Source organism: Ascidiella aspersa, chromosome 2, assembly GCF_963924565.1.
Source record: "Ascidiella aspersa chromosome 2, kaAscAspe10.2, whole genome shotgun sequence".
NCBI classification, from domain to species: domain Eukaryota; kingdom Metazoa; phylum Chordata; class Ascidiacea; order Phlebobranchia; family Ascidiidae; genus Ascidiella; species Ascidiella aspersa.
In genome coordinates, this window is record NC_139448.1 from 27,874,045 (window position 1) to 27,888,859 (window position 14,815).

At 34.8% G+C, this 14,815-nt stretch overlaps 1 protein-coding gene across 1 annotated transcript; it reads left to right on the forward strand.

The window, feature by feature from the left end:
* The first annotated feature begins 5,189 nt into the window (after nucleotides 1–5,189).
* LOC146164657 (cytochrome P450 2H1-like) lies at nucleotides 5,190–14,284 on the forward strand. The gene is made up of 9 exons (XM_083381823.1): nucleotides 5,190–5,357; nucleotides 5,744–5,889; nucleotides 8,119–8,221; nucleotides 8,367–8,476; nucleotides 8,752–8,873; nucleotides 9,802–9,917; nucleotides 10,765–10,909; nucleotides 10,985–11,148; nucleotides 13,843–14,284. Exons 1-9 carry the CDS (start codon nucleotides 5,295–5,297, stop codon nucleotides 14,161–14,163), a joined length of 1,290 nt encoding a protein of 429 aa, XP_083237949.1. The 5' UTR covers nucleotides 5,190–5,294; the 3' UTR covers nucleotides 14,164–14,284.
* The last annotated feature ends 531 nt before the right edge of the window (nucleotides 14,285–14,815 follow it).

Consider the following 14,815-nt stretch of genomic DNA (forward strand, 5'->3'; position numbering starts at 1 on the left):
ACATTAATTAGCTTCCACGCATAACACAGATAATGTTTTGGCACTGGTCTAGAATCCTACCACCACAAACAATATTTTGGTTTGGGTCCGGGTTAGCGTTTGAGTTAGGGTGGGTCAAGTATTATTAATAAATAATGAATATAATAATACTTGACCCACCCACACCCAAACACTACCTCTAACCCTAACATAAATATTGTGCATTGATTAAATAATGTGGTAGGATTCTAGACAAGCGCCAATGTTTTTATTCACACCGCTTAATCTCCTTTGTTTATAATTGGCATACCCTACGCACGCACCAAGTTATATATGAACTACACTATGTTTTTTTTCAACTAAATCTTTTTAGTAGAAAACTAAAACTAATTTAGACATACATATATTGAACACAGAAGAAATATATATATTTAACACAGTTTGACGAGTGGAATCTTCAGCTAAGAAGTATAATAAATAAATATAAGAAAACCAGGTAAATAATCATGACAAAAATCTTGAAAACATTGCGTACTTTTACAATTTTAAGAAGGAATTTAGATCAGTTTATTGTAGTTCGAAAATTTTTTGCAATTCAGTTTAGTTCCAGTTTTGGTTCGGGCAATTTAAAAAATCTCTATCAGCTCCAGTTTGACTAAATTTATTTTCAAAACAGGTTTATGAAGTTATGGTTCGTAACAATTGTTGCGTTAACAATGTATAGAAAAATTATAAAAGTAACATCTGATATAATTTAATTTTCATGACTTATTAAACCACAAGCAACTCTTTGTTGGATTATCTAAAAAAATATAAACAATAGTTTATTCAATGCATATTTGTTTGTTTTTTTAATTTCGAACATAGCATAACTCGACTGAGAAAATCATAATTCGGGCGCTGGTCTACAATCCTACCAAACATTATTTTGGTTCGGGTATGGGTGAAGTTTCAATAAATTTGTTCTCCCAGTTTTTAATTTTGACTATCTTGTTTTGTAACTCTTCGTTGCGCTTGTCTACAATCCTAACACATTCATTTTTAAAGTAACCAAACGAATTGTCAACGTTGAAATTTCAAAAAAGGCATAAATATGTATAAGAATAAATATAACAATAACACTTGACCCACCCAAACCCAAGCGCTAACTCCGTAACTCGCACCCTCACCCAAATATTGCTAACAATATAAACCCCAAGACGAAAATGTGGTAGGATTCTAGACCAGTGCCCTAATTTTATTATTTAATTATAATAATATGCTTAACCCATTAAAACCCAAACGCTGACTGTTTTTTTTTAGAAAAACTGACTGATTTTTTTGAATAAAAAGCGCAAAATCCGTCATAACAAATTACGTGTGGCGTGACGGATTTTATTATTTTAAGGACTAAAGTTTCACAAAACCTTTTACAAAAGATAGGCTACTACTGTTATTATATTACTTCATATTGCCAATGTGTACGCCTCTTGTCAAGATTTTTTCAGGATATTATTTTAAACTTTTATTTTTTTTATATATATATATTTTTTTTTTGGTTTATAAAAAATCTTAAAAAAAAAATCTTAAATAACGTTTTAGAAAGGCAGAGCGAAAACCCTCTTGTTTTTCTCCAAACAAATACGTTTTAAAATTAGTTCAAACAAAACGTTTTTGAGACGTTGTTTTTTAACGTTTAATAAACCTTTTTTCGATGCAATATGGAAACATCTTTATTTAGGTTGCATTTACTCGTTTTTCATCGGTTTTATAAAAAACGTTTTGTAGATAAACGAATATTATACAACTTGTAGACATCTTCTTAAGACCAAGCAATATTGCAAATTTTCTGCATTTTTAAAGACGGCACAAGACGTTTTAAAGACGTCAAATTCAAACCGAAAACGTGATTTTAAGTTCTAATCCAAAATAAAACGTTTTTCTGCCAAGACGTGTTCCATGGGCGTGACTGTCACTGTTCCCGCCAGCCAGAAAGGCTCCGGGTTATGAATCATTTCCACTTTTTCGTGTCGCCTTTTCTCTTTCATGCAAACTTCAACTTGTATGTACGAAAGCTTATATCAATATAGCCCAGTACGTCCAGTAACCCTGAAGCAAAAAGTCGAGTGGTTGTTTTCTGAGCTATAAAGGCTTAATACGAAGCAGAAGATGAACAATCCTATTTGAATAAGATTTTACCTTGAACAAGTAAAGTTAATTCACGAGGCAGTAAGAAATGATTCTCAAAATTAACCCGCTTGCTTCAAATTAAAATTTTAATTAGACAACCCTGCTGCGGACCGGTGGCAAACATCTCGCGAACCGGTACCGGTCCGCGGACGGGCGGTTGCCGACCACTGCTGTAGATATTTAGCAATGATTCTACTAAGAAGTTATTATCTTAACGTTGTCTATATGTAATGCCAAAGCTAAACAACTGTAAAATATAGAGACAATGTGGAATAGGGTTCTTATTATTGAAATAGTTAGTTGGCAGAAATATATTGTGCTTGGCCATGCCTTATGACCGCTTACCCTAGGACCACCCTTGATGTGAGTTTATATAGGTTTGATGGTATTTATTGAATTTTTGTCAGTTTGACTAAATTTATGGTTTATGAAGTTATGGTCCGTAACAATTGTTGCGTTAACAATGTATAGAAAAATTATAAAAGTAACATCTAATTTAATTTAATTTTCATGACTTATTAAACCACAAGCAACTCTTTGTTGGATTAGCTAAAAAAATAAAAACAATAGTTTGTTCAACGCATATTTTTTTTTTTTAATTTCCAACATAGCATAACTCGACTGAGAAAATCATAATTCGGGCGCTGGTCTACAATCCTACCAAACATTATTTTGGTTCGGGTATGGGTGAAGTTTCGATAAATTTGTTCTCCCAGTTTTTAATTTTGTCTATCTTGTTTTGTAACTCTTCGTTGCGCTTGTCTACAATCCTAACACATTCATTTTTAAAGTAACCAAACGAATTGTCAACGTTGAAATTTCAAAAAAGGCATAAATATGTATAAGAATAAATATAACAATAACACTTGACCCACCCAAACCCAAGCGCTAACTCCGTAACTCGCACCCTCACCCAAATATTGCTAACAGTATAAACCCCCAGACGAAAATGTGGTAGGATTCTAGACCAGTGCCCTAGTATTATTATTTAATTATAATAATATGCTTAACCCATTAAAACCCAAACGCTGACTGTTTTTTTTTAGAAAAACTGACTGATTTTTTTGAATAAAAAGCGCAAAATCCGTCATAACAAATTACGTGTGGCGTGACGGATTTTATTATTTTAAGGACTAAAGTTTCACAAAACCTTTAACAAAAGATAGGCTACTACTGTTATTATATTACTTCATATTGGCAATGTGTACGCCTCTTGTCAAGATTTTTTCAGGATATTATTTTAAACTTTTATTTTTTTTATATATATATATTTTTTTTTTGGTTTATAAAAAATCTTAAAAAAAAAAATCTTAAATAACGTTTTAGAAAGGCAGAGCGAAAACCCTCTTATTTTTCTCCAAACAAATACGTTTTAAAATTAGTTCAAACAAAACGTTTTTGAGACGTTGTTGTTTAACGTTTAATAAACCTTTTTTCGATGCAATATGGAAACATCTTTATTTAGGTTGCATTTACTCGTTTTTCATCGGTTTTATAAAAAACGTTTTGTAGATAAACGAATATTATACAACTTGTAGACATCTTCTTAAGACCAAGCAATATTGCAAATTTTCTGCATTTTTAAAGACGGCACAAGACGTTTTAAAGACGTCAAATTCAAACCGAAAACGTGATTTTAAGTTCTAATCCAAAATAAAACGTTTTTCTGCCAAGACGTGTTCCATGGGCGTGACTGTCACTGTTCCCGCCAGCCAGAAAGGCTCCGGGTTATGATTCATTTCCGCTTTTTCGTGTCGCCTTTTCTCTTTCATGCAAACTTCAACTTGTATGTGCGAAAGCTTATATCAATATAGCCCAGTACGTCCAGTAACCCAGAAGCAAAAAGTCGAGTGGTTGTTTTCTGAGCTATTAAGGCTTAATACGAAGCAGAAGATGAACAATTGTATTTGAATAAGATTTTACCTTGAACAAGTAAAGTTAAGTAAACACATTAATGATTCTCAAAATTAACCCGCTTGCTTCAAATTAAAATTTTAATTTGACAACCCTGCTGCGGACCGGTAGCAAACATCTCGCGAACCGGTACCGGTCCGCGGACGGGCGGTTGCCGACCACTGCTGTAGAGATAGCAATGATTCTACTAATAAGTTATTATCTTAACGTTGTCTATATGTAATGCCAAAGCTAAACAACTGTAAAATATAGAGTCAATGCGGAATAAGGTTCTTATTATTGAAATAGTTAGTTGGCAGAAATATAGTGTGCTTGGCCTTGCCTTATGACCGCTTACCCTAGGACCACCCTTGATGTGAGTTTATATACGTTTGATGGTATTTATTGAATTTTTGTCTTGCTATTGTTGAGAAAAATGGGTCAGCATAAACTTATATTTGCTCTACATGTCAACGCGTGGTTGAAAATTCAAAAAGGCAAATTTGCGCATTCTATAGATTTTCATATGCTTTATCTTTGGTTTTCCCTAAAGACTATGATCTCACATCCATTCAAGTCGATGTTTATGGTTCATATAGATACTAAATATTTCATGAAATATTAGAACTATTATCTTTGAAATCTGGTGTTTCATAATCCAAAAAGAACCTTGGTAGTCACTTTAAATAAAGCAATATACGCTTTAAAACTGCAAGAGCAAATACACCGAGATCAAGACACTTGTTGATAAAGCGTGCTAAAATTTAATGCCAATATCAGTTTTAATTGTAAAATGCAACAAAATAATAGAAAGTTGTTGCCAAACAAAATATACTTAATCAAAGATAAATTTGGCATAATGAACAATACAGTAAGTTCGATAGTATAATGGCATTTTGTTGACAACCTGCTGTTAAACCTTATCCCAAAAAATAAGACTTTAAATATGTTTTTTCGATCATACAGTGGCATCTTCAGTATGTTACTTTACACAAGTGTTACTGAAACACCCTCACTTTAAAACTAGGTCCCTTTAAAAAAATACAATGGAATTTTTTGGCGTTTATTTTCCCGAAATTTCGGCCTCAAATGGAATTCCTCTTGCGATATTTTTCTTGTTCTACCTGTGGTTCAGGCGACCACAACATTTCCCACCAGGCCCAAGAGGTCTGCCCATCGTCGGAGTACTTCCGTTTACAGGAAAATTTCCCGAACGACGCTTTCAAAAGTGGAGCGAAAAATACGGACCCGTAATGTCGGCCAGAATCGGTCGAAACGAGTGGGTGGTTCTTAACGATTACCAAAGTATTTCCGAGGTACCGCTAGTATAGTAACTCATTAATAGGCAAATAACAACTTCTGCAGTTCATTTAAATTGTAGAAGGTTATAGTTAAGCTATTTTAATTACCTTTCATTTTTTACTTTTTATTGCATAAACCTAAATAAATCACTGATTTAACTAATATTTCAAACTATAAATGTCCTAACTTAAAGTATGAATATTCACAATTGGAATATTGTCGGTATAAGTTCAAATTAAAAACTAATCGTGACTTAACAACAGTTTAAATAACTTAACCTGGGACATAGCATTACCATTAAAAACATATTTTACTTAAACTAACTATTTTGAAAATATGTGATCCGCACTTTCAAAATATGTTTAGCCTATATTTTCATGCCAATGGTATATATTTACAGGCTCTGGTAAAGCAAAAAGAGAAGTTTTCCGGACGACCGATACACCCGTTGTTTAAACAAATCACAGGAGGACATGGAATAGTATTTATGGACTACAATACTTGTTGGAAATCTCAAAGAAAGTTTGGCACCACGACCTTACGAGGGTAAGTCAATTAATAACTTTAATATTTATCAGTCGATCGTGCTAAACACTGATTTAACAAAGCTGCCACCATTGCATGTTAACCAGAAAGTTCGCCTTCAAACGCAAACTAGGCCTTCAAACCCATGCGTGTTTTAGTACAAATAAATTCAGGTTAAGTACACAACATTTCATATGGTTCCAAATCACCAATTCTACTGTTTGCCATGTGTAGACCATTACAAACAAATATCTCGCGAATGTGTACGACTACCCTTTAACGCTGGTCGTAAATCGTGATACTAACCGGTGTCGTTCTGGACTATATTTTACAATCTGGTATTGTTTTGCTATTGTTTTAGCGAAAATTCATATATGTATTTTTTATGATTATAAAAACTATTTACGCGTTGCAAAGCCATGAATAAAACTAAAAAAATAAATAAAAAGGTTTTAGATTCATGAAAATGGGATTTAAGAACCATATTAGTTGATTCAAAGCTCCCGGTGAAAGACGTACATTAAACTACCCTTGTGAGTTACTTCATTCCTACAGCCCCGTAGGCGCAGCCAGGGGGAATGCAGGGGCCATGCCCCTCCTAATTATTTGTTTTTTTAGCATTGATGAGCAGTACCACAACAGTCGATCACAGGCATGCCACACCTTCAATTGGCATGCACTGTTACGTCACAAATGATGTAGTTAATAACGTTTGCTATACATTAATGCAGCGTTTCTCAACCAGTGCGCCGCGGGCGCTTTGGCCGTTTGCTGTCGACTCTTGGTCGCCGCTGTTTTGGCCCCTGTTTGGGCTTGTGGGCGGGTAGGTGGTGTTAGCAATTGGGTTAGGGTCGAAAATATTAGGGGAGTTAGTGATAGTTATAGGGGGGGATATTAGGTATTAGTCCTATCTTCGCCATATACCTAACTGACTTTAATTCCGAAGTTGCTGTTGTTCTTATTTTGGTCTCAAGGCTAGAGTTCCTTTAAAGATATGCAACTATAAAGCCTATATAACAAAAAATTGCAAGCAATTTATGAGAAATACCGGTGCACCTCAAAAAATTCGTGCGCCACCAAGTAAAAAAGGTTAAGAAACACTGCATTAATGTACAGTTTTACTACTTTTAGTCAGTTTTTGCTCTTTGATAGGTTTTTGAATATGCGTTAACGGTCAGTCAGTTGCTGCTCGAAACGGTTTGCTTTCATTTTGATCGTGGTTGACGCCGTGTGGACTCAAATTTTAATCCAAACAAACCTTAGTTGTTCGGGCTGCACGCGTCGCGTGTTTGTAATGATTGTAAGAAAGGCCTAGGTGCGCTGTTATTAACAGTTGTTATATTAAAATGCTAAAATAACTCGTTTTAACAAAAACGTGGTAATTAAGTTACATTTTATAGGTCTTTCGGATTTTAGCTTTGACCCGCGACTATAGGAGAAGTCTCGACCACTGGTTTAAAGTAATAAATAAATGCGAAAATTGAAGTAACCACGTAGGTCTAACGAAGAAGAATAAGGTGTGTTTATTATTTTGACAGTGTTGTAAACACTTAAGTCAATGACTTGACTTCTTTTGGGCAAATGACTTGACTTGACTTGACTTAAGTCATTTGGACAAATGACTTGGGTTAAAATAAATTGTTTTAATTAAGCAATTATTTATAAAATTGTGTTATTTATCCCAATCTTTGCACATAAAACAATTTGCTTGTAATATGTTGCTTTTATGTTATTTTTTACTTGAGTTGCTTATAATTATCGGAGGAGTTTGCCATTTTTTTGACAAGGGCAGGACTTGAAGTTGACTTGCTCTAACTATGACTTGACTTGACTGGGACTTGACTTGTTATTTATTTAAAAAGACTTGACTTGGACTTCAATTATTGTACGAATGACTTGACTGGGACTTAAGTCATTTCAAAATGACTTGTTTACAACACTGTATTTTGAAGATATTATACTGCATCCTAATTAAAAACAGATTGCCTCAAACGATACATTATAGTTTCTACTTGAAGTAAATAAATGTTGCACGATCTGACGAGATGTTTTATAAATGGATACAACGTGTATTATTTCAGGAGTATATTATCGTTAAAAATAGTATTGTTTGTACTATAAATGCCTTCGACGCATATAATCTACACTCAAAAGTTTCCCGGCGTGAATAATTTTCAGTTGCCAATTTTTGGAAATCTTTGGTTACTAACAGTAGAATTGTTTTTTTTTATAATATTAACAATGGTTTAGGTTTGGTGTTGGTAAAAAGAGTATGGAAGAGCGCGTATCAGAAGAGGTGCACTATCTGTGCAAGCAAATTCAACAACAAAATGAACAGCCATTCAACATACTGGTAACAATCCAACTGTTCATGAATATGTCGTGTGGGCTATAATACACATTTCTTCTTCAAATTGAAAGCTTTTTTTGTTTTTGATAAATTTCAAAATTATAGAACCTCACTGTGCTATAATTGAATATTATTATAAATTCTTTAGAAGGACCTAACACACGCTGTAGCCAACAACATATGTAGTATCGTCTTTGGAAACCGGTACGATTACAGTGACAAGGAATTTGCTGAATTAGTCCACAAGTTGGATTTTGGGTATTTTAATTTTGAATAACATTTATTTGTCGGTGTTCAATTTTCGAACCCTCTTTGCAAGTGTTTAAGTTTTATGCCAACAATACTAAAGACTGTTATAAAAATTGTTAAACTGAAACTAAATTTAAATAACAATAAGTTTTTGCGTTTAAAAGTTAAGAAAATTAGATGCATGAGCAAAACTGATATTGTATATTTTTTTAGATTATGTATAACAGCTAAAGCGAAAAACAAGAAATAAAAATCAACCTGTAAACATATTTATTACAACGAAGGTTCATAGACTCCAACCAGGCTCGAATGATTAGACTAATGTTGTTCGAACCGAATTTGATGAAGCTACCTCCATTTTTTTCATCAAGGGATAGATTTGTCTCGGACATAAAAGCTGTGCTTGGTCAGTATTTATAAAAAAAAACTGCAAACTTTCATTTATATAAAGGGTCAAATAAATCGACTATATTTCATTGAGTTGTCGTCACTCAGACGGGCACAATAATATAGAATTTGAACAATATTATAAGTTAAACAGACGTTTCTGGATCTTATTATAATTTAACGGAAGTTTCATGACGTATTTTTTCTAAACATGAGCAAAGGGGCACAACTTGTTGACAGTCCATGGACACAACTAAAAAAAATTATTAAAACCTCTTGTCTTAGCATTATCGAAATTGCTCACTAAATAGATTTTATTGTTAGTAAGGTGAAAATTGTTTCCATGCAGAAATAACCATGTAACAAACTCTTTTCTAAATTAATATCACTCTCCGCAAACTTTATATTAACAATGTTTGAAAAACAATAGTCTTTTATTATGTTAAAGAAGGGGTATGCAACCTGCTGCCCGAAGAGCGAACGTATGTGGCCAGCGACACGCTTTTGTTTTAAGCCCGCGACAGAATATTAAGTGTATTCGTCAAGTTTTTTTTTTATTCAAATATCCCGGGAATACGAGCACTAAACTTTGTTATTTATTTGTTGCCGCTTACTTAAATTGCTTCGGTATATGGTCTAAAATCTTTTGTGGCTGTACATTGACATTTTTTAACGTACGTGAAAAAGCATTTTCCCCCAAAATTAAGTACCCTCATTAATAAGCAACTAAACATCTGTAAAATGACGTTTAGGGCAAATCTGGTAGATAACAAATGCCTTTGACTCGTGGTTTATTTCGGTTTCACATGTTTGGCTTGCTGTCCGATTAGGGTAAACATATTTAACCCGTCGCTATAGGTTGTACACCCCTGTGTTAGTACACTGTATAATACTGTGAATGTAAGAAAATGGCAATACTTTGAGTAAACAGTCATTCTATTTTTTAGATTTTCTAAAAGTGATAATAACCAAACATAAGACTAGCTTTGATCCAAACAGTTTGAGAGATTTTATTGATGCCTTTATCGCAAATATGGACGGAAAAGAAGAGAATTTTTTCACGGTAAAGACTACTATAAAAATAAGGAGTTGAGGTTTTTACCTATAGTTGGTTAATTTGTTTTAACTAATGTTTTTTCTTTTACATGTTTATATTGTGGCCATTGCAGTGATGTTGTATAGGCGTCGGAGTCAGTGTTGTAATGATCGACTAAAGTCAATGACTTGACTTAAGTGCACTTAAGTCACTGTTTTGAAATGACTTGACTTAAGTCATTTGTGAAAAAAAGACTTGATTTGACTTAAGTCTTTTAGACAAATGACTTGACTTGGCCTAAGTCATTTGGACAAATGACTTGGGTTAACATGAAGCGTTTTCTTGAAGTATTGTTTTATAAAATTGAGCTATTTATCCAAATTTTTGAACGTAAAACAAATTGCTTGCTATATGTAGCGTTTTTTCTTATTTTTTAGTTCAGTTATTGTTCATAATCGAACGAGTTTAAAAATATAGTTTAACATTTTATTGTTTGACAAAGACATTGAAGTTAACTGCTCTAATTAAGACTTGGCAGGGACTTGACTTGCGAAAGTGATGACTTGGACTGGGACTTGACTTGTTATTTATTCAAAAAGACTTGACTTGGACTTAAGTTGTTTTACAAATGACTTGACTTGGACTTAAGTCATTTTAAAATGGCTTGTTTGCAACACTGGTCAGAGTACTAACTTAACACAGCCAAACGCTTATTTTATCCAGTTTCGTGCCATCTTGTGCCGAAAAATTAATTCCGTGTAAATTTATCAGTACTTTTAAAAGAACGTTCTCATTTGTGGTTTTACACCGACGGCTAATTATGTCTGTCAATGCTTACACCACAAGTAAGTAAAAGTGCGATTTATTTTAACAGGACAAGCAACTTCTGCAATGCGTGCGTGACCTTTTCGTGGCAGGAACAGAAACATCAACTAATACGATTCGCTGGGCAATTTTAGTCTTTCTACACTATCCTGAAACCCAAATCAGATTATTTGAGGAAATAAGAACGGTCATCGGTATGCGATTATAGTAAATTCATTTTCCAAGTTTAAACTTGTTTTTCCCAATTATTGTTCTTCACTTCATTTTAGGAATTGACCGACCTGCCACAATGTCTGACAAGGCTAATATGCCTTATACTTCCGCGTTTATTGAAGAGGTCTTTCGATTTCGGACGATGTCCCCGCTTTCCCTTCACCATAAAACGACTGAAGATGCCAATCTCAACGGATACTTCATTCCGCGAAATACAAGGGTGAACTCATTTGTAGACGTTTGTAGTTTGGCTCTGTTTACACGTGTCTATAACAAGCAGGCGCATGCGGCCCGCGAATTTTGTGCGGGAACTACTCATCAAACTCCACTGTCGTATTACTTTCAAACGCTACTACTTATGCGGTAAAAGATCTACTATTACGTCACATTGCCTATTCAACTCTGTACAGTTGTCACAATAACGCTGATTTGGTCATCTCATAATCAGGGCTGCCACTCCTCGGGATTTTTCCCAAGATCTTGGGATTTCAGCCTAGACCTTGGGATCTGGCGATATCTGTTCCATATCTTGGGAATTTTAATTCATTAGCAGGTTGAAATTGCAAATATTTTTTTGCTTGTAGTTAAGGACTAATTTCCTAATATAAATAAGGAAGTAGCTATTTGCCTGGCTTGTTGGCGTACGCATACATTTCTTATGTGACGTAACAATGCTATTACTTGCTTGTTAGACGAAACTGTTCATTTACTAGCTTGTGTGACGTTAATGCAACAGACCCAATCGACGATAATAATGAGAGCTATTAGAGAAGGGGTCGGCAACCTACCGCCGGATCCGGCCCGCAAATGTAATTCATCCGTCCCGCCGTCTATTTGACAAACTAAACACGAGTCAATTTTACTTTTTGACTATTTTAACTATACGTTAGTGCAAAAAAGTGTCGCGCTTCGCGCGAATGATCTTTGTGCATTCGGTTTGTTTATGCTTTGATGCTGTCTTTTAAACTATAGAACACAGCGCTTCTTTATCGTTGCGACGTGGAAGGCTGGCAATTGCGTTGCGGACAAACGAAAAACGGATTCTAAAATATCAACATTTTAGTATTTTTGGCAATGTAATAAAAAACTTACAAGAAATTTATGAAAAATACCGGTATATCTAAAAAAAAATCAAGCTTGCTTTGCTAGAGGTCAAGCTCGCTTCGCTAGAGGTATTGAGTTTCTTCGAAGTAGGTTTATTACACTTTTCATTAGTAGTATGATGACGAGGTGTGAACTCGGAAAAACAATTTACTGCCTCCTTGAATGTAATCAAACACGTCCTCAAGTGCAAAAAATTGAGGCCCGCCTGATTCACAGTTGTTCTAACATTTTAATATCACGCTTCTTCGTTAACTTTGTTTGCGGCCCGCAGAGACCTTTATCAGTTTGGTATTGGCCCGCGACTAGAAAAAAGGTTGCCAAAACCTGTGTTAGAGCTTCAATACACATGGATGCACACCACAAAGTCCGCCACAGTCAACTTTTTTAATCTTGGGATTTTTTTTCAATTCTTGGGATTTTTAGACATGAAACCTTGGGATAAATTGAAAATCAGAGTGGCAGCCCTGCTCATAATGTATAAATTGATTTGTCGAGTTGTAGGCTAGCCTAGTATTGAACAAATTGCTGTACTTCAAAAAGCTACGCTAAATTACGTCTTTTGCTTCAAAAATGAGAAAAATCACAGACGAAAGAAACGTTTTTCAAGATAAGTGGGAAGAGTTATATTTTGTCACCGCGGTCAGAGATACTAGTTATTGCCTTCTTTGCCGGCAGAAAATAACTGTTATGAAGAAGTATAACAAGGGGTTGCACTTCGAAACAATGCACCGCGATAAATAAGATGCTTACCAGGGCAAAGTAAGAAAATAAAAAGTTAAACAACTGAAACCAGCATTTTGCAAACAAAGAAGTTTCTTTGCAAATATTAGGCAGTCTACATCTGTAAGCAACTCTAAGATTTGTTTCTGCTGACAATTTGAAGCCCAATATCGAGGTCCTTGTCCTTGAAAAACTCTGCCAGTAAAGTAACGAGAACAAATAACTATAGCCTAAAATCAGCCTACATTTGTTTATATTTTATTGTGTTCTTATTATGGGTTCTTAATGGTTGAAATTTTATTGTGAATTGCGGCCCGTGGGCATTTTACACGTCCTCATTTGGCCCTCAGAGCAATTTAAGTTTGAGACCCTTGAACTATAGTATAAAAGTGCCTATATTTGTTGCCCGGTAAGGCGACCTGACAATACTTACTTTACCGAAACGCCGTTCCGGACCATTTCGGCTTACTTTCAGCCCTTGCTGAAAAAGGATACGCTTCGGCATTTTCAAAAAAACATTACGTTGTTAGATATCGTCTCAGCTACAGACCTATATTAGGGTAAAACATGATTTAATGACGACATCTATAATGGATATTCGATAACTTGAAAAAATCGTTTCACTTTACACTTGCAGTATAAACCACTTTTGCAAGCTACAATGTACGGTGGTTTTCTACACACAGGCCCACTTATAATCTTTTTTCACAAGTGTGTGCGGACACAGCAATCTGAAAATTTGCTAAGAATATATAAACTATTGCGTAAATATAGGGATTTAGGTAAATGTAAATATACAAATGCAATTTGTTTGTTAAAGTCAAACTTGCGCGTCAAGTCTTTCCGTGGTCTGTTTTTATAGCCTATATCCTGCCTATAGTTGGGTAAGTTTTCAAAAAAAAAAATTAGAAGCCCTTTAGCAAATCTTCGTAAATCGTTGATGTAGCTTACGCTCGCGAACTGTATTTAACAAATTTCTACAGATAAAATTGCAGGATCCAGGTTTTCTGTTTGGGGCATAACTTTAGTAAATTTAATTTGGCCCCATATAGGCATCGTTTGTCTATCTTTACTTCTTTTTTCCTCGCAGATTGTCCCGAACATTTGGGCCGTACATAACGATCCCAGTGTATTTCCCGAACCTGACATGTTCAATCCAGGTCGTTATCTGAACGAAAAGGGACAGTTCGTCAAATCGAAACACGTCATTCCCTTCTCGTTGGGGCCACGTCACTGTCTCGGAGAGCAACTTGCCCGGATGGAAATCTTTATTTTTATCGTTTCTCTCGTCCAGAAATTTGATTTTTATCCCGACCCAGCCATTGAGCAGCTCCCGGAAATTGTAGATGGGGTTGGCAGTCGGGTTTTTGTTCCACATCCATATTCAGTGGTCGCAAAAGAAAGATCATGAATTTTTGGTTTTTTTAAACAAGTTTACTTGGATTCCTAAACAATGTTGTTACATCGTATTTGCCAGTAATTACCGATTTCTATGAGACATTGATGCTGTACCGTTGTGAACTAACTTTTTGATACATGTGGTCTTTCATTTTCGCCTGACTGTGGTGGCGCAAGTTTGTATTGCTGTTTTTTGTGTAGCAGGACGAATTTGTCACTCGAAAGATTATTCTTGGTGAGTTGCGTTGTGAAAAATATGAGTTTGCAGCCCTGGTAATATGTCTATATTATGTAAATGTAACCTTTGCTAATGTTTCTACGATGACACAAGTAGTCAGTTCGCCCAGCATTATTTGCCTTGTGTATATAATAACATCCTTTATGTAGTATTTACGCTGCTCTTGTTTTGCAGTGCCTTTTCTTGTGAACTTTAAAAGAGTGTAAATTTGCTCTTTGTTGACTGCATTTGCCTTAACTCTTGGTAAGTGTGTGCGTGTGACGTCATAATGAAGCATTGTTTGTTAAATTGCTTGTTTTATTTAGGCGTTTGAAATGTTATTTTTCAAACTGACGCTGTTTGCTTCACATTCCCCGGTTCTCCAAATAGTTGGTGAGCATAATATTTGTACCACGAGTTAATTGTTTTTGACACATTGCCTTTTGTA

Coding starts and splice junctions, on each gene's coding strand:
- LOC146164657 (XM_083381823.1), top strand. CDS start 5,295: ATGTCGGCCAGAATCGGTCGAAACGAGTGGGTGGTTCTTAACGATTAC. Junction 8,874..9,801: donor GGACATAAAAGCTGTGCTTG/GTCAGTATTTAT, acceptor TCTATTTTTTAG/ATTTTCTAAAAGTGATAATA. Junction 11,149..13,842: donor TCATTCCGCGAAATACAAGG/GTGAACTCATTT, acceptor TTTTCCTCGCAG/ATTGTCCCGAACATTTGGGC.